We start from the raw sequence: 23003 nt of genomic DNA on the forward strand, positions 1-23003 counted from the left end.
CTATAGCATTAATTACGCTGCCCGTTACAAGGAATATGACATTCACTGTCTGCCATTACACATTCTTCATGGCCCTCATAATTAACATTAAAGAGGAGCTTGGTCCTAGGACCTTGTTCCCTAGGTGCAACTATAAATAGTGAGCTCTATTGTCATTGTAAGCAGGACGACTTTTCTGGAAAACATACGCTACACTCTATTCAAAGCTCAATATAATTTTATCTTCTTGTTTATTGATATCATTGTTGTTGTGCCCGGAAGTCTTGCTCTTGAAATTGATATTCCTGCGAATTTATCTTTATCTCAAGTCTAAGTATTATATTTTCGTCTAATTCATCTATTATTTCAGGATCAAATCAATTCAGTTATCTATAAACCACGTATAAATTCAACTGTACCATTTTACGGGTACATAGTTTGGAGATTAAGTTGGTCATTGCCTATACTAACGCGTTTGATTATTTGTTTTTAGCAAAAATCATAGAAAATGGCAGATAATAGTGTTAACAACACACACAACCTTGAGGCTAAAGGAAATCAGCTCGACACGAGTATTCGATCAGTGATAATTGCAGTGAAGAGAATGAGGCCACTCCGGTCCACGACAGGCGGTAGCCGTGACATGTTCGAGAGGAGACCCCTGATGATGCTGAAGAAGAGCACGTCGTCGAAGTGGTAAGGGTGTTGCAAGAGCAACAGGAGGCCATCTTAGGTCATCTCACACAACATGATAAAGTTATGACGGAATTGAAATAGGCATTATCGGGTGCTTTCAATAACGCGAATGGACGAGGTCCAGTTCCTCTCGATGCTCTCGCAAATCAAACAATACAAAGGGTCAACAACAATACCCCGAGGGGCAAGGTCGTCTTTGATGGGCCGGGGCAAGCGATTTCTGTAACAACAATGAGAGTGATCCCTTCAAAAATGAGTTCTTATGGTTTATGAGGGAAGTGAATGCTTGCGTGGACCAAATCCCAACTGCACTACCAGTGCTGAAATGGCTGGACTCAAAGAAGTACACTTAGTTGACGTACAAACCGAGCGTGACACCAGAATTGATCCTAAAGTGGTTTAAAATGCCATACTTGCCAAAATATGATGGGACATCAAATCCTCAATAGCATATCAACAATTATACAACAACGATAAAGGGAAACGATTTAGCTCCCCATGAGAACGAGTCAGTTTTGCCGAAGAAATTCGGAGAGACTCTCATGAAGGAAGCCTAGATGTGGTATTCACTTTTTCCCGAGCATTCCATAGACTCCTTCGAGATGCTCGCGGATTCTTTCATTAAGGCCTATGCTAGGTCCAGAAAGGTACAGGCCCAAAAGGCCGATATATTCAGGATTGCGCAAGGAGTGTTCAAGTTACTGCGGGAATTTGTAACTCGATTCCAGAAGGAAAGGATGTTGCTCCCAGCCAGTACAGATGAATGGGCGGCTGAAGCTTTCACCAAGGGTTTGAATCCGAGGAGTTTCGATGCTTCCCAAATGGGCGGCTGAAGATTGGCCGCTTCGAGCAGGTTCATTTTCCAGTCTTTAGAAAAATGCCATCACTTCTTCTCGTTACTCAAGAAGAAGAACAAGTTTGAGTGGAACCCGGAATGTCAATAGGATTTGAGGGATTTGAAAAGATACTTGTCAAGTCCTCCGCTGTTATCAAAGCCGGGGGAAGGTGAAAAAATGTTAATATATATAGTAGTCTCGGAGGTAGCAATTAGCGCCAATTTAGTCCTTGAGGACGAAGGTACACAATCTCCCATTTATTACATTAGTAGAATTTTAACGGGAGCAGGAACTCGCTACCCAAATTTGGAAAAGTTGGCCTTAGCCCTCGTAGTCGCCACTTGGAAGCTAAGGCCTTATTTCCAGTATCACCTGATAGCTGGGGTGACCACCTTTTCCCTACAAAATATCCTTCATAAACCCAAACTTTCGGGTAGGTTGGCCAAATGGGCCGTCAAAATAAGTGAATTTGATATAGAATATAAACCTAGGACTGCGATTATGTTATAAGTTTTGGCCGACTTTGTGATCGATTTCAGTCCGGGTTTGCTAGCTTTGGCTACTAAAGGAGCAGTGATGATGTTAGAATTGACATCAAGAGTTTGGACCCTATTTACTGACGGATCCTCCAATGTAAAAGGGTCCGGGCTTGGCATAGTATTAACTACGTCTTCGGGATAAACCTTAAGGCAGGCCGTAAGAACGGTTTCACTAACTAACAATGAAACGAAGTATGAAGCTTTAATTGTAGGGCTCTAATTGGCCCGGGGACGAGATTCTAAGGTTATCAAAATCAAATGTGACTCCCAACTGGTGGTTAATCAAGTCTATGGGATATTCGAAGCTAAAGATGAACACATGCAGAAATACATAGTCATGGTTCAGGCTTTGCTCGCCCGGTTTTGGGAGTGGTCAATCATGCATATCTCGGGGGAAGAAAATTCAGAAGCAGACGCATTAGCTAACCTTGGCTCATCAACGGAGATGAAAGGATCGGACACTGGTACGGTCGTACAGCTTATGCACTCGGTTATGAGGTAAACGCGACTAATTTAGTCTAGGACTGGAGGAATGAGATCATTGATTATCTCGAGCATGGAAAGTTGCCTGAAGATCCAAGAGCATCTCGGGCGCTGCGTGCTAAAGCAGTGCGGTATAGTTTCAAATTAGGTCAATTGTACAAAAAATCTTTCCAAGGCCCGTTGGCCCGATATTTGGGAGCCTCCGAAGCTAGTTACATTATGCGATAAGTCTATAAAGGGGTCAGTGGAAACCATTCGGGCGTAGATTCCTTAGTACTAAAATTGGTAAGGGCGGGATATTATTGGCCCTGGATGGAACAAGACGCCAAAGGTTTTGTTCAAAAAAGCGATAAGTGGCAATGCTACGCATTGATGGTACATCAACCAGCATAACTATTACACTCAGTTTTGTCTACAGGGCCATTCATGAAGTGGGGAATGGATATCGTCGGGCCGCTGCCGCCAACCCCTGGTAAGGTAAGGTTCCTTTTGATTTTAACTGTCTATTTTTCTAGGTGGGTTGAAGCATGTCCTTATCAGAAGATTGGCGAGCGTGAAGTTGTGGATTTCTTGTGGGAGAACATAATTTGCATGTTTGGGATACCAAAAGATATAGCATGCGATAACGGGCCACAATTTATAGGCGCAAAGGTCACGAAGTTCGTTGAAGACTTGAAAATCAAAAGGATCACATCTTCGCCATATCATCCGAGCATAAATAGTCAAGCAGAATCAACAAACAAAGTAATGATACAAAATCTCAAAAAGAGATTGGAAGAAGCTAAAGGAAAATGGCCCGAGAAACTCCCTAGAGTACTATGGGCGTACCAAATAACGGCCAAATCGAGCACAGGAGAGACTCTTTTCTCCCTTGTGTACAGAGTAGAGGCCCTGATCTCGGTGGAAGTAGGTGACCCTACCTTGAGATACTTCCAAGCAAATGAAGATGCGAACAATGAAGAAATGTTGGTCAATTTGGAGTTGCTAGATGAGTGCAGGGACTTGGCGCATATAAGGATGGCAACTTATAAGCAGAGAATAGAAAAATATTACAATCAAAGATCCAACCTTTGTTATTTCAAAGTGGGAGACTTGGTTTTAAGGAAAGTAACTCAAAACACCGGGGAACTCAATACAGGGAAGCTAGGTCAACCATGGGAAGGCCTGTACTGGGTTTCAGCTGCCACCGGGAAAGGATCATATGAGCTGGAGAATCAATATGGAGAAAAGTTGCCAATCAACTGGAATGTGGCACATCTCAAGAGATACTATTGCTGATGAACATCACATATACTGAAAGTGTGTGCTGCACTCATTTTTTCCTTTGTCCAGTTTTTGTCCCAACTGGGTTTTTCTGGCGAGGTTTTTAATGAGGCAGCAACAGAAAGCATACTACGAAGAATGTTTCAACGGCAGCAATAAAACTTTTTAATAACAAGGCACACAAGCGAAGAATCACTTGAACGGTTAGATAATCTTTTGCTCGGTAGCAAAGTTCCTACTGGGAAGCTAAGTTTGCTATCGAGCAAAGGTTACCCGACCGTTTACAAGTGCGAGCCACTAGGGGATGGTTAGATAGTCTTTGGATCGATAGCATAAATTCCTAAGGGGAAGTGAAGTTTGTTACCGAACTAAAGATTGTCTAGCAATTCATTGGTGGAATCCTCGAAGGTGCTAAACTTCCAGTGTTCCAATTCATATTCATCGCATTCGAACACTAGGGGAAATGATATGAGGATACAACAAAAACGTGTGCCGCTTCGACCAGAATACAAAACCTAGAAATGTAATTGTATCATCGGGCCCGGGGATTGTGCAGCCAACCCCATAGAAATAAGTTGTACAAATTAGCCAAAAGAAATGGAAATTTCTCTTCAGCACAACAAATGCTTTTGTACTTTTTGAAAATGGAAGGAATAAAGTAAAATCTTTTTATTTTTATCTTGTCTCTTGTCTAAACGGTGTATTGATTTTGTCATTTGAAAGTTAGACAAGTACTTCAAATGCTAGTGACGTAATGAACAGAAGCCATCCTCTTCAAGAGTATCGTGAACATAAGAGGGCCCTCTCTTATGAAAACCCTCATGTTAAAGGGTTGATTTCGGAAAGACTTATTCCCGGAATCCAAATGCTTTCGTAGAAAAATACACCTGAAGGCTTGCGTAAAAATATGCGAAAAGAAACTTGTGCAAATACTTAAATGAAAAAAGATGCAAAAATAAAACTTGCATGAATACATAAACGAAAAAAGATGTGAAGATTAAACTTTCATAATGTTTAAACGAAAGCGTGCAGAAAGGAAAACTCATGCAATACTTAAGCAAAAAAACTATTTTTATGTACAATGAATATGCCAAACGGCACACGTACAAAAGTTGGAAAAAGAAATCAAAAGTTAAGCTGCTGCATCTCCGGAATCCAGAAAAAGAGAAACATCCGCGCTGTCACGACCCAAACCGATGGGCCGCGACGGGCACCCGGTACCTTACTCAACTGAGCACCAATGTAACGTATAGTGAACATGGGCCGACAAGGCCATACAATCTTTTACATACATGACATCTGTCTACAAGCCTCTAAGAATACATAATTTCCATAAATGTCAGGACAGATTCCCGACATACCAAACAATATACGTGTAAATCATACTAACCAATCAAGCAACTCCGAAATAAATGGAGCGCACCAACATCTTCCGCTGAGCTAATAGACTACTTGGAGAGCTCTCGACCTGTCTATCGGGACATGCGGACATGAAACATAGTGTCCCCATGCAAAAAGGGATGTCAGAACGAATAATATACTGAGTATGTAAGGCACATAAATAAGTATATAACAGACATGTAGTATAGAGTAAATAACTTAACCTGTAAGTTTGGATAACTCTTTAAATCATGAAATACTTATAGTGTCATGCAAATGAGTATGAATATCATGTTGTGCATAGGTACATGTGTTCATAACATCATCAAGCCTCTGAGGGCATCCCATCATATCATCTCGGCCACTGTGGGCAAATCATCAATGTATACCAGCTGATCAGGTGGTGGTGCGTATATAACGCCGTAACCTTTTCCCATATCCCATATACATATAATATACATATATACGCGTATATAACTCCATCTGGTCATTGGTCAATGTACATGTATAAATGCATGCAATACATAAGAACTACGTTAATAAGATGTTCTCGGAATGCCATAAAAATCAATATGTCTTTCGGATAAACTTTATCAAATACGTATTTTTCTAAGACCTATGAACAGAAGATATAATAATAGTTCACATGGGGAATCAAGAATATAGACACCCTTAATATTTCTATGAATAGAGTCATTTATGAAAGTTGCGTAATTTGCTCATTTCATTTGTATTATTTTGATCATGCCAAAAGGAAAGAAGGGATAGCCCTAACATACCTGAACCGATTCTCTTGGAAATCCTTTTGAACGCCAATTGCGGCGAAACACGTAACGGCAGATTGAAGTAGGGAAGAATCCGTATGATATTCTTGAAAAAGATTTCACCGTACTCCCTTAGAATCGTAAAATTCCGTTGCTATTGTATTAAATAGCCTTCGTATAAAATGTTGAAGCAATTATAGTAACTCATGTTGCCATGTAGATTAGGTGTAAGCATTTCTCCATTTGAAACTTAATGAAATATTCATGTAGAAATCCAACTAATGTTGAAAGCAGATCCAGACGATTTCATGTCCAATTTGACGAAATTTCCAACTTAATAAAATATTCATGTAGATTTCATATATGTCATGGCAGATCCATACTATTTCTTTTCTCAATGAATGAAGGAATTTGAAAGGCTCCTTATTATAGTTGTGTGGGCCCCACTTGATAGAGGTTAATTGGCCAAAGACTTTTCCAACTATTGACACCTTTTATGTGAACGTAGTAGTCACAATTTCCCTAAGGCAAGGGCTGCCACGTTAGGTGTCCTTAATCATTATCCCAAGAATTTTAATTTCATAGCTAATATTCTCACCAAAATTATTAAGTAACCCAATTATCTACATAATTACGAATTATCTCAAATTACTTAAAATACTACTCACTTTAGCATACCTTATACACCTCACTATCATGGTCGTGTGGTACCTTGTATAGCATTAGTCCATAAATACTGGGTATTATAACTCGGGCCGTATTTTATCCCAAAATGCCAAACTTGGACGAAAATTTATTTTTTTGACTTGCTTCCCCTCTCATCTTCACGAATTTACTCATCACTTGTGAAATAGCATAATCCTTATCATCTCCAAATAATTTTTTCCTTGGACTGATGTCAATTACCTTTCAACAAATTCATCGTACAATACTACAGGGTGCAACATCGTAGTAATTTAATACTGTGAAGCATAACATCATCACAATGTAATACTGCAAGGCGTAACATCATCGTAATGTAATAGTGTAAGGCGTAACATCATCGTATCATAATACTGCAGGACGTAACATCATCGTAATATAATACTGCGGGGCGTAATATCGGTGTAATATTGTGGGGCGTAACATCATACCCCCTCCCCCCCTTGGAACATTCGTCCTCGAATGTTGGATGATGCTCTTATCATTTTCATAACTTATAGCTCTTGTGAATACCTTAATACTCTCCTTGCCATTTAGGCAGTTATTATGTGAATAAATCCAAAGGCCAGGGCATTATCTCCTTTAGGCCTCTTTCCCATGCCATGAGTTGTGATCGAATTCCTTCCAATCTCGTAACTGTTGCTACCTTCTATCATGCAGCCTCTACGATACTGACCTTGTAAGTGTGCCTATGCGACTCTTTTCTCCTTTTTCCTCTAGCTTTTAGCCAATCTCTAGGCCTTACTTTGTAAACATATACAAGGTTTAATAGGATGCCTCTCTGGGCATCTATAGGTGTGCTGAAGTTCTTCGCTCAGTACTTTGTAGAACTTGCGAATATGACTATATTGTATTTCATAGACCTGGTTATCCATTCGTATGAATTTACTGCATCTACATAGGTCATACTATGCCATAACTCTTACTTTGATTTATCGTTATTGAGGTCTGCAACCAACTCCAGGTTACTCTCGTTGCTTATCCTTAAGACTGATGGTCTAATCTCATCTCATACTATTGAACTTTTATCCATCTATTGTTGATTCACCTTAGCGTTGATCCATCATCTATCACTGATAACTTAAAACGTCTTACGTAATACACAACCACTAGGGCTTATGTTGCATCGAGAAATATTTAAAGTGATTTTCTTGATCCACTTGGGGGCGATATTGTACTTCAATAATCATATTTTATAGCATTCCAATGTGATTCACCTTACGTGAGTATTTTAATTCTATAAAATTCGTGAAATCCTCTGCAAATTATTACTCAATTAAAGGCCCAAACACCATCCTTTGTCTACAACAATTACACCTTTATTCTATTACCAGGGCAATATTCCACCTCTTCTAAATGTGTCACGACCCGGAATTCCCACCCTCGGGAGTCGTGATGGTGCCTACTAGTGGAAGCTACGCAAGCCAATTATTCCAACTATTTTTACCCTTACTATTTTCAATCCTTTAACAATTGAGAGTTAACATTTTATAACCAACGAAAATATTAAAGCTGAAGAATGAAATTTAACAATTTAAGCTAATACCGATACAAATCCATAACATAAACCACCCAGAACTGGTGTCACAATCTCACAGACTATCTAAGAATACTACAAATAGGGTCCGAACAAAATAGATACATATCTGTCTCTGAAATAGTAAAGAACATAAGAAAACTACATAGGAAGGGGACGCTAAGGCCTGCGGACGCCTGCAGGACTACCTCGGGTCTCCTGATGGACTGAAGGCGGCAACCTCACAGTGGTCCAAATGCTCCAACACCAGGATTTGCACATAGTGCAGAGTGTAGTATCAGCACAACCGACCCCATGTGCTGGTAAGTGTTGAGCCTAACCTCGGCAAAGTAGTGACGAGGCAAGGACAAGACTACCAAACAAACGTGTGCAGTTATATCATATACATCAAATATTAACGACAGAATCTAACAATTAAAGATGGGAAGGGGAAACATGCTCGGGGGAATATCATGTACAAATAGAAATTCAGTAAAGAAGCATACGGAACACCAAAATTCAACTAAAAGCAAGAATAAGGAAATCAACGACAAGTGCACGGCATCACTCTTCATGCTTTCACTCTTGTCCTCACAATAAGAATTAGTATATTCGGCACGGCATCACCCTTCGTGCTTTTACCTCACATAATGATGGCACGAAATTATCCTTCGTGCATTATCACTCATATCATGGCACGGCATTGTACATCGTGCGGCACGGCATCATCTTTCGTGCATTAACACTCACTCCCAAATATCACACACGGCATCACCCTTCGTGCTTTTACACTCTTGCTTACCTAAGCAATAATCACAAAGCAATTCGGGCAAGGGAATTAATAAAATCACAATAGAATCTCAGCAAGGGAACAATAGTATAACAATAATATCCCCGCAATGGAACAATATCATGAGCAATAATATCCCGGCAAGGGAAATAATATCAAAAGCAATAACATCCCGGCAAGGGAGACAACATCATAAACCTCTTCACTTTTACACAATCTTTTCACAACTCAATTCTCAACTTGAGCCAATGCTCTACAATGTTCAATTACCAACAATACTTCCATAAACTTTGTTCAACATTAGAAATCATCATATTAAGCATGAACAATAGAAAACGGAGTCACATCAATCATAGTATAAGACTCACGGGCATGCTTGATACCGATATATAGATACTCGACACCACACCTATACGTCATACTCAACAATTAACACATAGCAAATAAGACCAAGACTCCTATTCCCTCAAGTTAAGGTTAGATCAAACACTTACCTCAATGCCACGAACACAATTCAAGCCTCAACTACCTCTTTACCTCTTGATTCCACCACCAATTCGCTTGTATCTAGCCACAATTTACTTAACGATATCAATAAATGCTAAATGAATCAATTCTAATGCATGAAAATAGGTTTTCTAAAGATTTCCCCAAAAAGTCAAAAATCGACCCCGGGCTCACATGGTCAAAACCCGAGGTTTGAACCAAAACCCGATTACCCATTCACCCACGAACTCAAATATATAATTTGTTTTGAAATCGGACCTCAAATCGAGATCCAAATCCCCAAAAATTGGAAATCCTAGGTTCTACCCAAAAACACCCAATTCCCCTATGAAAATCCTTGATTTTGAATTGAAATCATGTAAAAAGATGGATTAGATTGAAAGAAATGAGTTAGAAATGACTTACTAATGATTTGGAAGAGTGTGTGCCTTTGAAAAATCGCCCAAGATGTTTTTAGGGTTTGAAAAGTTGGAAAAATGAAGAGAAATTCGTCTAAGTTATGATTTACATAGGTGCAGATGTCGCAATTGTGACCCTTTAGAAGTCTGCTATCTTTGCAAATGCGAAGAATCTGTCGCATTTGCGACCTATGGAAATTATGTCACCTTCGCAATTGCGAAGGAAACATCGCATTTGCAATGGGGTGGGCTTCGCAATTCCCAACCCAGTGTTCGCATTTGCGAAAAGGGCCTGCCCAGGCTTGGTTGTGACACTGGGGTCGCATTTACCAAGCATGTCCACTTCGCAATTGCGAAGACGGATCTCGCAATTGCGAGATCAGAGGCCTAGGCAAAAATACCAGATACTAGCACTTGCTCCTAAGTCCAATTTCATCGCGCGACCTATCCAAAACTCATCCGAGCCCTCGGGGCTCCAAACCAAACAAATGCACAAGTCCATAAACATCATACGGACTTGATCGTACGATCAAATCATCAAAATAACATCAACAACTATGAATTAAACCTCAAATTCATGAAATCACTCAAGAACATCAAAATTTCCATTTTCTCAAATAAAGGTCTGATTTATACTAAACGAACTCGGATTCTTACCAAACTTCACAGATTCAACTTAATTATTATATAAGACCTGTACCGGGCTCCGAAACCAAAATACGGGCCCGATACCATCAATTTCAAATATCTTTACATTTCCAAAAACTCTTATAATTTCAGTTAAATAATTTCTTTCAAAAATTCATTTCTCGGGCTTGGGACCTCGGAATTCGATTACGGGCATACGCCCAAGTCCCATATTTTACTACGGACCCTATAAGATCGTTGGATCACGGATCCGGGTTTGTTTACCAAGAATGTTGACCAAAGTCAACTTTAATCAATTTTAAAAGCCAATTTCCTTATTTTACTTAGTTTTCACATAAAAGCTTTCTGGAAACGTGCCCAGACAGCGCACGCAAATTGAGGTGAGACAAAAATAGGTTTTTAAGGCCTCGAAACACAGAATTTACTTTCAAAACGAGTGATGACCTTTTGGGTCATCACATTCTCACCTCTAAAACAATCGTTCGTCCTCGAACGAACATAAGAAAAGTACCTGAGTCGGAGAAACGATGGGGATATCGGTTCTGCATATCGGACTTAGACTCCTAGGTAGCTGACTCGGCAGGCTGACCTCTCCACCAAACACAAACAGAAGGGAAACTCTTCGATCTTAATTGATGAACCTGTCGGTCTAGAATAGTTATCAGCTCCTCCTCATAGGACAAGTCCTTGTCCAACTGGACAGTGCTGAAGTCTAACACGTGGGATGGATCGTCGTGATACTTCTAAAGCATGGACACATGAAACACTGGATGCACGGCTGATAAACTCGGCGGCAACACAAGTCTGTAAGCCACCTCTCCCATTCGATCAAGAATTTCAAATGGGTGAATGAATCTAGGGATAAGCTTGCCCCTCTTCCCAAATCTCATCACGCCCTTCATATGTGACACCCGAAGCAACACTCGCTCGCCGACCATGAATGCCACATCACGAACCTTACGGTCGGCATAACTCTTTTGCTTGGGCTGAGCTATACAAAGCCTATCCTGAATGATCTTGACCTTATCCAAGGCATCCTGTACTAGATCCGTACCCAACAACCGAGCCTCTCCCAGCTCAAACTACCCAATCGGCGACCGATATTGCCTACCATATAAAACCTCATAAGGAGCCATCTGGATGCTCAACTAGTAGCTGTTGTTGTAGGAAAACTCTGCTAAAGGCAAGAACTGATCCCACGAGCCTTCGAAGTCAATAACACAAGCTCGGAGCATATCCTCCAAAATTTGAATAGTACGCTCGGACTGCCCATCCATCTAAGGATGAAATGTTGTGCTCAAGTCGACCCGTGTGCCCAACTCATGCTGAACTGCCCTCCAGAAATGTGAGGTAAACTGTGTACCTCAGTCCGAAATGATAGACATTGCCACACTATGAAGACGAACAATCTCCCAGATATAGATCTTGGCTAACCACTCAGAAGAATAGGAAACCGCCATAGGAATGAAATGTGCTGACTTGGTCAGCCTATCAACAATAACCCACATTGCATCGAACTTCCTCTGAGTCTGTGGGAGTCAAATAACAAAGTCCATAGCGATGCTCTCCTACTTCCACTCAGGAATCTCAATCTTCTGGAACAAACCACTAGGTCTCTGATGCTCATACTTTACCTGCTGACAATTCAAACACCGAGCCACATATACAACAATATCCTTCTTCATCCTCCACCAATAATGTTTCCACAAATCCTGATACATCTTAGCGGCGCCCGAATGAATGGAATACCGGGAACTATGGGCCTCCTCTAGAATCAACTCTCGAAGTCCATCCACATTAGGCACACAAACTCGACCCTGCATCATCAAAACTCCATCATCTCCCAATGTAACCTACTTGGCATTACCCTTCCACACAGTGTCCCTAAGGACACACAAATGAGGATCATCATACTACCGATCTCGAATACGCTAAAATAATGAAGAACGAGCGACTGTACAAGCTAACACATGGCTGGGCTCAGAAACATCCAACCTCACGAACTGATTGGCTAAATCTTGAACATCCAAAGCAAGCGGTCTCTCATCGACCGGAATATACGCAAGACTGCCCATACTGGCTGACTTTCTACTTAAAGCATCAGCCACCACATTGGCCTTTCTCGGATGATATAAGATGGTGATATCATAGTCTTTCAATAGCTCCAACCACCTTCTCTGCCTCAAATTTAGCTCCTTCTGCTTGAACAAATACTGTAAACTCTTGTGATCCGTGAGCACCTCACATGACACGCCATATAAATAGTGCCTCCAAATATTCAGCGCGTGAATAATGGCTGCTAACTCCAAATCATGAACTGGATAATTCTTCTCATGGATATTCAACTATCGCAAAGCATAAGCAATGACCTTGCCATCCTGCATCAACACCACACCAAGTCTAATACGAGATACATCACATACACTATATATGGCCCTGAACCTGTAGGCAATACCAACACCGACGTCATAGTCAAAGCTGTCTTGAGCTTCTAAAAGCTCACCTCACACTCGGTCGACCACCTGAACTGGGCACCCTTCTGGGTTAACCTGGTCATCGGTGCTACAATAGACGAAAACCCCTTCACAAACCCATGGTAATAGCCCGCCAAACCCAAGAAACTCTGGATCTCTATAGCTGACGCGGGTCTAGGACAGTCCTTGACTGCCTCTATCTTCTTCAGATCCACCTGAATACCCTCTGCTGAAACAACGTGACCTAAGAATGCAACTGAACTCAACCAGAACTCACACTTCGAAAACTTAGCATACAACTGACTATCTCTCAAGGTCTAAAGAACCACTCTCAAATGCTGCTCATGATCCTCCTGGCTGCGGGAATAGATCAAAATATCATCAATGAAGACTATCACAAATGAATCCAAGTAAGGCTTGAACACTCGGTTCATCAAATCCATGAAAGATGTTGGGGCATTTGTCAATCCGAATGACATCACCAAGAACTCATAATACCCGTACCGAGTGCAGAAAGCTGTCTTAGGGACATCGGATGCCCTAATCCTCAATTGATGGTAGCCAAATCTCAAGTCAATCTTTGAAAACACTTTGGCACCCTGAAGCTGATCAAACAAATCATCAATCCTCGGCAATGGATACTTGTTCGTGATTGTGACCTTGTTCAACTGCCGATAATCTATACACATCCTCATCGATCCGTCCTTCTTCTTAACAAACAACACCGGCGCACCCCAAGGCGAGACACTAGGTCTAATAAAGCCTTTATCAAGCAAGTCTTGCAACTGCTCCTTCAATTCTTTCAACTCCGGCAGGGCTATAGGATATGGCGGGGTAGAAATGAGCTGAGTGTCCTGAGCCAATATCCCTGTCGGGTGGTACACCCGGCAGGTCTGAAGGAAATACCTCAGGAAACTCACGAACAACATGCACAGAATCCATAGAAGGAACCTCGGCACTAGAATCATGAACATACGCCAAATAGGCCAAACATCCCTTATCAACCATACGTCGAGCCTTCATATATGAGATAACCCTACGGTAGAATGAACATGACTCCCTCTACACTCTAAACGAGGTAAATCCGACAAGTCTAAGGTCACAATCTCGGCATGACAGTCTAAGATAGTGTGGTAAGATGATAACCAGTCCATTCCCAATATGACATCAGGGAGGCGAAGAAGGTGGCGTATGCGAAGTTGGCAGGGAGCTCAAGCGAGGAGGAGAGGAGAGCGAATAGAGAGAGGTACAGAGTGGCTAGGAAGGAGGCGAAGCTGGCAATCACGGAGGCTAAGAATGCAGCTTTTAGCTGTATATACGAGGAATTAGGGGAGAAAGGAGGGGACATGAAGTTGTTTCGGCTGGCTAAAGTGAGGGAGAGGAAGGCCCGGGATCTGGATCAAGTGAGGTGCATCAAATATGAGGATGATAGAGTATTGATGGGAGATCCCCAGATTAAGAAGAGATGGCAGACGTACTTCTATGGTCTTCTAAATGAGGAGGGGGACCGTGATATAGCGCTAAGGGACTTGGGACATTCGGAGAGTCTCCGAGATTTTAGGTATTGCAGGCGCATTAGGGTTGACGAGGTCGTGAGGGCTTTGCGTAAGATGAGTAGGGGTAGAGCGACCGGGCCAGATGAAATTCCGGTTGAGTTTTGGAAGTATGTGGGTAGAGCAGGATTGGAATGGCTGACTGGGTTGTTCAATGTAATTTTTAGGACGAAAAGGATGCCGGAGGAATAGAGGTCAAGTACGGTGGTACCGTTGTACAAGAACAAAGGTGATATCCAGTGTTGTAACAATTATAGGGGTATCAATTTACTTAGCCATACCATGAAAGTCTGGAAGAGGGTGGTGGAGGTGAGGGTGAGGAAGACGACATCTATATCTGACAATCAGTTTGGGTTCATGCCGGGCCGCTCCACTATGGAAGCTATCCACCGTATTAGGAGGTTGGTGGAACAGTAAGGGATAAGAAGAAGGATCTGCATATGGTGTTTATTGACTTGGAGAAAGCGTATGAAAAGTTTCCTAGGGAGGTGCTCTGGAGATGTCTTGAGGCGAAGGGCGTGCCAGTAGCCTATATAAGAGCGATCAAGGATATGTATGATGGAGCTAAGACTAAGGTTAGGACTGTGGGAGGCGACTCGGAGAATTTCCCAGTTGTTATGGGATTACACCAAGGCTCTGCGCTTAGCCCATTCTTATTTGCCTTGGTGATGGATGCTTTGACACATTATATTCAAGGGGAGGTGCCATGGTGTATGCTATTTGTTGATGACATTGTTCTAATTGACGAGACGAGAGCAGGTGTTAACGAGAGATTGGAGGTTTGGAGACAGACTCTCGAGTCTAAGGGTTTCAAATTGAGCAGGTCTAAAACAAAGTACCTAGAGTGCAAGTTTAGCACTGAGTCGAGGGATGTAGGCGGGGACGTGAGGCTTGGGTCACAGGTCATCCCCAAGAGAGATAGCTTCAAGTACCTTGGGTCGGTGATTCAGGGGGGCGGAGAGATCGACGAGGACGTCACTCACCGCATAGGGGCGGGCTAGATGAAATGGAGGCTTGTATCTGGAGTTTTGTGTGACAAGAAAGTGTCACCGATACTCAAAGGTAAGTTTTATAGAGCGGTGGTTAGACCGACAATGTTGTATGGGGCAGAGTGTTGGCCGGTTCAGAACTCCCATATCCAGAGGTTGAAAGTAGCAGAGATACGGATGCTGAGGTGGATGTGCGGGCACATTAGGATAGACAAGATCAGGAATGAAGATATTCGGAGGAATGTGGGCGTCGCCCCTGTGGATGACAAGATGCGGGAAGCGAGGCTTAGATGGTTCGGGCACGTGCAGAGGAGAAGCATCGATGCGCCGGTGAGGAGGTGTGAGCGGTTGGCCGTGGTGGGCACGAGAAGAGGTAGAAGGAGACCTAAGAAGTATTGGGGAGAGGTGATCAGGCAGGACATGGTTCGTCTGCAGATTTCCGAGGACGTGGCCCTTGATAGGAAGGCCTGCAGGACTAGCATTAGAGTTGTAGGATAGGGGTAGTAGAGCTTTCCTTACTACATGTCGGGGGCGAGGTGGGGTTGGATTGGGGTTGATCTTAGATGGTTTGCAGTTTATGTTGAACCCACACTATTCTTGTTATTTATCTTAGATTCCCTAGACTTTGGCTATTGTTATTGCATGTCATTCATCTTTTGATTTTTATGCTTCTATTACTATAATGGTTTTTACTGGAGTTACTAATGAATTCTCTTTTCTTTTCTTGTTTTCCTTGTTTTTCTTTATTTCCGTCGTTCTGAGCCGGGGGTCTATCAGAAACAGCCTTTCTGTCCTACTTGGGCAGGGGTAAGGTCTGCGTACACACTACCCTCCCCAGACCTCACTATGTGGGATTTTACTGGGTAGTTGTTGTTATTGTTCGCAATACGACATCAAAATCAACCATATCCAAATGTAACAGATCTAATCGGGTCTCAAGACCCTCAATCACAACTATACATGAATGATGGACACGATCTACCACAATAGAATCACCTACCGGTGTAGACACATATACAGGAGCACTCAAGGAATCACTAGGCATGACCAGATACGGTACAAAATAAGATGACACATAGTAGTATGTAGATCCTGGATCAAACAGAACTGAAGCATCTCTACTACAAACCAGAACAATATATGTGATAACTGCATCGGAGGCCTCAGCCTCAGGCCTGGCTGGAAGAGCATAACATCGGGGCTGGGCCCCACCACTCTAAACTACCTCTCTGGGATGGCCTCCTATTGGCTGGCCTCCACCTCTAGCGGCCTGACCTCCACCTCTAATACCTCTACCTCTATCTTTACCTCTAGCTGGCTGAGCGGGCGGTGGAACACTCGGTGCCTGAACCATGGCACGGGAACCCTGATGCTGAGAGCTGCTCAGTGCGCGAGGGCAAAATCTAGCAATATGCCTCATGTCCCCACAAGTACAACAAGCCCTCGGCTACTGAGACTGCTGACCCTGACGGCCTGAATACCCACTCTGAAAACTCTTGAGCGATGGTGCACTGATAGGAGCTGGCAGTGCACTGTAGGGCAGCTGATCAGAATACTGCATATGAGAACCACAACCACCTGGAGCACCGTGAGAAGCCTGAAGTGCTGAATGAAACAGCCTGGAAGGATGGCCCCTACCAAAAGAATCTCTGCCTCCAGATGAGGCACCATTGAACCTGCCCGAATGACGAGGCCTCTTGTCAGACCCCTGACCACTCCCCTGTGTCATCTCAACTCTCCTGGCCATATTGGTCGCATCCTGAAAAGAAATCTCGCTCCCCGTCTCTTTAGCCATCTGCAGTTGAATAGGCTAAACGAGTCCCTCAATGAACCTCCTTACTCTCTCTCTCTCTCTCTCTCTCTCTCTCTCTCTCTCTGTGGGAGGTATAAGAAGAGCATGATGAGCCAAGTCAATAAATTTGGTCTCGTACTAAGTAACAGTCATAGAACCCTGCTGGAGACGCTCAAACTACCTCTAAGAGTTCTCCCTCTGAGTGATAGGAAGAAACCTCTCCAGAAATAGCTGAGACAACTGATCCCAAGTCAACGTCGGTAACCCAGCTGGTCTATCCAAACAATAATCTCTCCACCAAGTCTTGACGGATCTAGATAGATGAAAAGTAACAAAGTCGACCCCATTGGTCTCCACTATCCCCATGTTCCGTAGAACCTTATGATAGTTGTCCAAATAATCCTGGGGATCCTCAGAAGATGTACCACTAAAAGTAGTAGTGAAAAGCTTGGTGAACTTGTACAACCTTCACAAGGCATCAGAAGACATGGCTGGCCCCTCACCAGTCTGTGCCACAACACCCGGCTGAACTCCCCCAACTGACTGAGCTGCTGGAGTCTGAAACTGGGGAGCCACCTGCTCCGGAGTGCGAGTAGCAGGAGTCTGGGCTCCTCCTCTAGCTTGAGAGGTGGTTGGTGCTACAAGAAGCAAGCTTGATTGGGCAACACTCTCCATAAGGCCCACTAGACGGACCAAAGCATCCTGAAGTACCGGGGTGGCGATGAACCCCTCTGGGACCTGAGCTGGTCCTGCTGGAGCTGTCTAGGCTGGAACCTCATCGTCAAACTCAACTTAAGGCTTCGTCGTTGGTGCTGCTGCTCGAGCTCTAGGATGAGCTCTGCCTCTGACTTGGGCCCTAGCACGGCCTCGGCCTCTGCCCCTTGCAGGAGCTGCTACTTGGGGCTCGCGGTACGTGTTCTCACCATCTGCGAAAGAACAGAGTGGAAGTTCAATTAGCATTGAGAAATCAAGTCGCACGACAGGAAAGAATAGATGTGAAGTTTTTCTTAACTCTGTAGCATCTAGGAATAAATACAGACGTCTCCGTAACGATCCCTCAAACTCTACTAAGCTTGTCCGTGAATTGTGAGACCTAAGCAACCTAGAGCTCTGATACCAACTTGTAAAGACCCGGAATTCTCACCCTAGGGAGTCGTGATGGAGACTACTAATGGAAGCTAGGAAAGCCAACTATTCCAACTATTTTTACCCTTATTATTTTCAATCCCTTAACAATTGCGAGTTTACATTTTATAACTAGCGGAAATATTAAAGCGGAAAAATGAAATTTAACAATTTAAGCTAATACCGATACAAATCCATAACATAAATCACCTAGAACTGGTGTCACAATCTCACAGACTATCTAAGAATACTACAAATAGGGTCCGAACAAAATAGATACATGTCTGTCTCAAAAATAGTAAAGAACAGAAGAAAACTAGATAGGAAGGGGACGCTAAGGCTTGCGGATGTCTGTAGGACTACCTCGGGTCTCCTGATGGACTGAAGGCAACAACCTCATTGTGGTCCAAATGCTCCAACACCGGGATTTGTACATAGTGTAGAGTGTAGTATCAGCACAACCGACCCCATGTGTTGGTAAGTGTCGAGCCTAACCTCGGCGAAGTAGTGACGAGGCTAGGACAAGACTGCCAAACAAACCTGTGCAGTTATATCATATACAGCAAATAATAACGACATAATCTAACAGTTAAAGATGGGAAGGGGAAACATGCTCAGGGGAATATCATGTACAAACAGAAATTCAGTAAAGAAGCTTACGGAACACCAAAATTCAACTAAAAGCAATAATAAGGAAATCAACGAAAAGTGCACGGCATCACCCTTCGTGCTTTTACTCTCGTCCTCACCATAAGAATCACTATATTCGGCACAGTATCACCCTTTGTGCTTTTACCTCACATAATCATGGCACAGAATTATCCTTTGTGCATTATCACTCATATTATGGCACGACATTGTACATCGTGCGGCACGGCATTACCTTTCATGCATTAACACTCACTCACAAATATTACGCACGACATCACCCTTCGTGCTTTTACACTCTTTCTTACGCAAGCAACAATCACAAAGTAATTCGGGCAAGGGAATCAATAAAATCACAATAGAATCCCAGCAAGGGAACAATAGTATAACAATAATATCCCGGTAAGGAAACAATATCATGAGCAATAATATCACGGCAAGGGAAATAATATCAAAAGCAGTAACATCTCGGCAAAGGAGACAACCTCATAAACCTCTTCTCTTTTCCACAATCTTTTCACAACTCAGTTCTCAACTTAAGCCAATGCTCTACAACGTTCAATTACCAAGAATACTTCCATAAACTTTGTTCAACATTAGAAATCATCATATTAAGTATGAACAATAGAAAACAGAGCCACATCAATCATAGTATAAGACTCACGGGCATGCTTGACACCGCATATAGATACTCGTCACCACACCTATACGTCGTACTCAACAATTAACACATAGAAAATAAGACCAAGACTCATATTCCCTCAAGGTAAGGTTAGACCAAACACTTGCCTTAATGCCACGAACACAATTCAAGCCTCAACTACCTCTTTACCTCTTGATTCCACCACCAATTCGCTTGTATCAAGCCACAATTTACTTAACGATATCAGTAAATGCTAAATGAATCAATTCTAATGCATGAAAATAGGTTTTCTAAAGATTTCCCCAAAAAGTCAAAAATCGACCCCGGGTTTACATGGTCAAAACCCGAGGTTCGAACCAAAAACCGATTATCCATTCACCCACGAACTCAAATATATAATTTGTTTTGATCGGACCTCAAATTGAGGTCCAAATCCCCAAAAATTGGAAATCCTAAGTTCTACCCAAAACCACCCAATTCCACCATGAAAATCCTTGATTTTGAATTGAAATCATGTAAAAAGATGGATTAGATGGAAATAAATGAGTTAGAAATGACTTACTAATGATTTGGAAAAGTGTGTGCCTTTGAAAAATCGCCCAAGATGTTTTTTGGGTTTGAAAAGTTGGAAAAATGAAGAGAAATCCGTCTAAGTTATGATTTACACAGGTGCAGATGTCGCAATTGCGACCAGGGGTTCGCAATTGCGAACCATTTGGAAGTCTGCTATCTTTGCAAATACGAAGAATCTGTCGCATTTGCAACCCATGGGAAATTCTGTCACCTTCGCAATTGCGAAGGAAACATCGCAGTTTCGATGGGGTGGGCTTCGCAATTCCCAACCCAGTGTTCGCATTTGCGAAAAGGGCCTGCCCAGGCTTGGTTTGCATTTGCGACACTGGGGTCGCATTTACCAAGCCTGTCCACTTCGCAATTGCGAGGCCTAGGCAAAACTACCAGATATCATCACTTGCTCCTAAGTCCAATTTCACTCTGCGGCCTATCCAAAACTCACCCGAGCCCTCGGGGCTTCAAACCAAACATGCACACAAGTCCAAAAATATCATACGGACTTGCTCGTGCGATCCAATCTTCAAAATAACATCAACAACTATGAATTAAACCTCAAATTCATGAAATCACTCAAGAACATCAAAATTTCTATTTTCTCAAATAAAGGTCCGATTTATACTAAACGAACTCCGATTCTTACCAAACTTCACAGATTCAACTTAATTATTATATAAGACCTGTACAGGGCTTCGTAACCAAACGGGCCTGATACCATCAATTTCAAACATCTTTACATTTCCAAAAACTCTTATAATTTCAGTTAAACAATTTCTTCCAAAAATTCATTTCTCGGGCTTGGGACCTCGGAATTTGATTCTGGGAATACGCCCAAGTCCCATATTTTACTACGGACCCTATGAGACCATTGGATCACGGGTCCAGGTCCGTTTACCAAGAATGTTGACCAAAGTCAACTTTAATCAATTTTAAATGCCAATTTCCTTATTTTACTTAGTTTTTACATAAAAGCTTTTCGGAAATGCGCCCAGACTGCGCACGTAAATTGAGGTGAGATAAAAAAGAGTTTTTTAAGGCCTCGGAATGCAGAATTTACTTTCAAAATGAGTGATGACCTTTTGGATCATCACAAAATGCCATTTGTCTTTGACTCCTTTTAGTTTATTCAGGCTATACCGAGCTTTGTATAACTTAGAGAAACCATCAAATCTTCTTGTTTTCATGGGCTTAATCCTGAGGACTTATCCATTTTGTCACCTTCTCACTCGCCCTTTCTTATCCTTACTCCTATCTTCCTACAATCTTGTCGTTCTACCATACTTTAGCTTGCGACCCATACATATCCATTTATACTACTCGCAGCCTTCCTTCAACTTCCTTGCACTATAGATTTTCTTGTGTTATTTTGGAACATCAAGCGAGACATCACATCTCTAACTCTCCTTCACTCTCTTAGCTTGACCTCTCGATATTTAAAATCCATAGGTTGGACGATATGCTATCGACGACGACGACGCTATCATTCCTGGATACTGAATTCCAGCGCTTTTAGCCTTCTACCTAAAGTATAGATTATTCACCACCTTCTGCCTTTGAGTATATCGTACGTTGTTCACATTTACCTTATTTACCTTAAAATCTCACATCACATCTTCTATCTCTTTCATGAACTCCCTTCCATATAGGTATAATTTACATTCACAACTTGAAGATCTATTATAATACTTGCACCTCTGGTGTATACACAATCCGATGGAAGCTTTATACTGACTTCTAATGAGGCTGGTACTCTTCTAACTGGCTTTATCATAGAGTCGTAATAGAATATGGTTGTTGTACTATCTGTATTGTACCTATGATATTAAGTGTGATCCTGAAATATTCTCAATCACGAGGTCTATAATTTTCTGGGTCCAATAATCAGACTCCTGATTTACTTCGTTGATGTAACTCTTTATTTTCTTCTTCCTTCTGATCAATCTTTAGGCTTAAGCTATCTTCAAATTTGCGGCTCATGGTATTAGTTATTACTTTAGCCTTTCTTTTAACTTATTCCGGAGTCTTTTAAGGTTGTATGAATAACAACATATATGGTGCATGGATATCACTCTGAAGTCTTAAGTGCATAATCCCTTTTGTTCCCTCTGAGCTTTCTTTAAACATAAGCTATTATTTTTTCTAGTCTTTATGCCCCTCTATTGCATGTATACTTAGCTTATCTTAGTTCCCACGCATGCCGAAATTTTTATGCAACTCACATGGTATCGAATATTACTTTTGATTTTTTCTTCTCGTTCCTTAATCATGGTAGGTGCCACTTTCCTTTGGAGTGCTTACAATGTTGTTGCGAGACTGTTGTTACACGACCATTTCCTCTTTAGGTCATTGTGCTTAGGTTGAAGCCTTCTTCCTTATTTCCTCAACTAGTCTTTCGTTGTAGTACTTAGGGAGAAACCTAGACTCTTGTAAAGTTGTGAGCTTATTACGGACCTTTTGATGTCCTTCCTTGCCTATAATTATTCATAGTTGCTTACCTCCATGCCCTTGTGCTTGTAGGGTTGCTTCTGAACTAATATTTTGACTGTCTTCCCAGTGGCTTTCTTTTATTTCAGTAATACTCATATGGTACCTTTAACTATTCCAACTCCTCTTTGAATATTTCTCAAGGATCACGATGTCATATTTGCAAGACTGAATTCAACATATTAGGTTCTACTATGTTTATCTTGCACGATCTGCTAACTCGT

The 23003-nt window shown here is 42.0% G+C and overlaps 2 protein-coding genes across 2 annotated transcripts; both read left to right on the top strand.

Annotated features, from left to right (window-relative positions):
* The first annotated feature begins 13801 nt into the window (after positions 1-13801).
* Positions 13802-14720, top strand: LOC138889883 (uncharacterized). The gene is made up of 2 exons (XM_070173223.1): positions 13802-13809; positions 14147-14720. The coding sequence occupies exons 1-2, from the start codon at positions 13802-13804 to the stop codon at positions 14718-14720; spliced, it is 582 nt and encodes a 193-aa protein (XP_070029324.1).
* A 974-nt stretch (positions 14721-15694) lies between these two features.
* On the top strand, positions 15695-16015 carry LOC138889884 (uncharacterized). Its single transcript, XM_070173224.1, has one exon. The coding sequence runs from the start codon at positions 15695-15697 to the stop codon at positions 16013-16015; it is 321 nt and encodes a 106-aa protein (XP_070029325.1).
* The last annotated feature ends 6988 nt before the right edge of the window (positions 16016-23003 follow it).

Source organism: Nicotiana sylvestris, chromosome 4 (assembly GCF_000393655.2).
Source record: "Nicotiana sylvestris chromosome 4, ASM39365v2, whole genome shotgun sequence".
In the NCBI taxonomy this organism is placed as follows: Eukaryota; Viridiplantae; Streptophyta; class Magnoliopsida; order Solanales; family Solanaceae; genus Nicotiana; species Nicotiana sylvestris.

Excerpts from the sequence above, each read along its gene's own strand:
- LOC138889884 (XM_070173224.1), top strand. The coding sequence starts at position 15,695 with ATGCTGAGGTGGATGTGCGGGCACATTAGGATAGACAAGATCAGGAAT.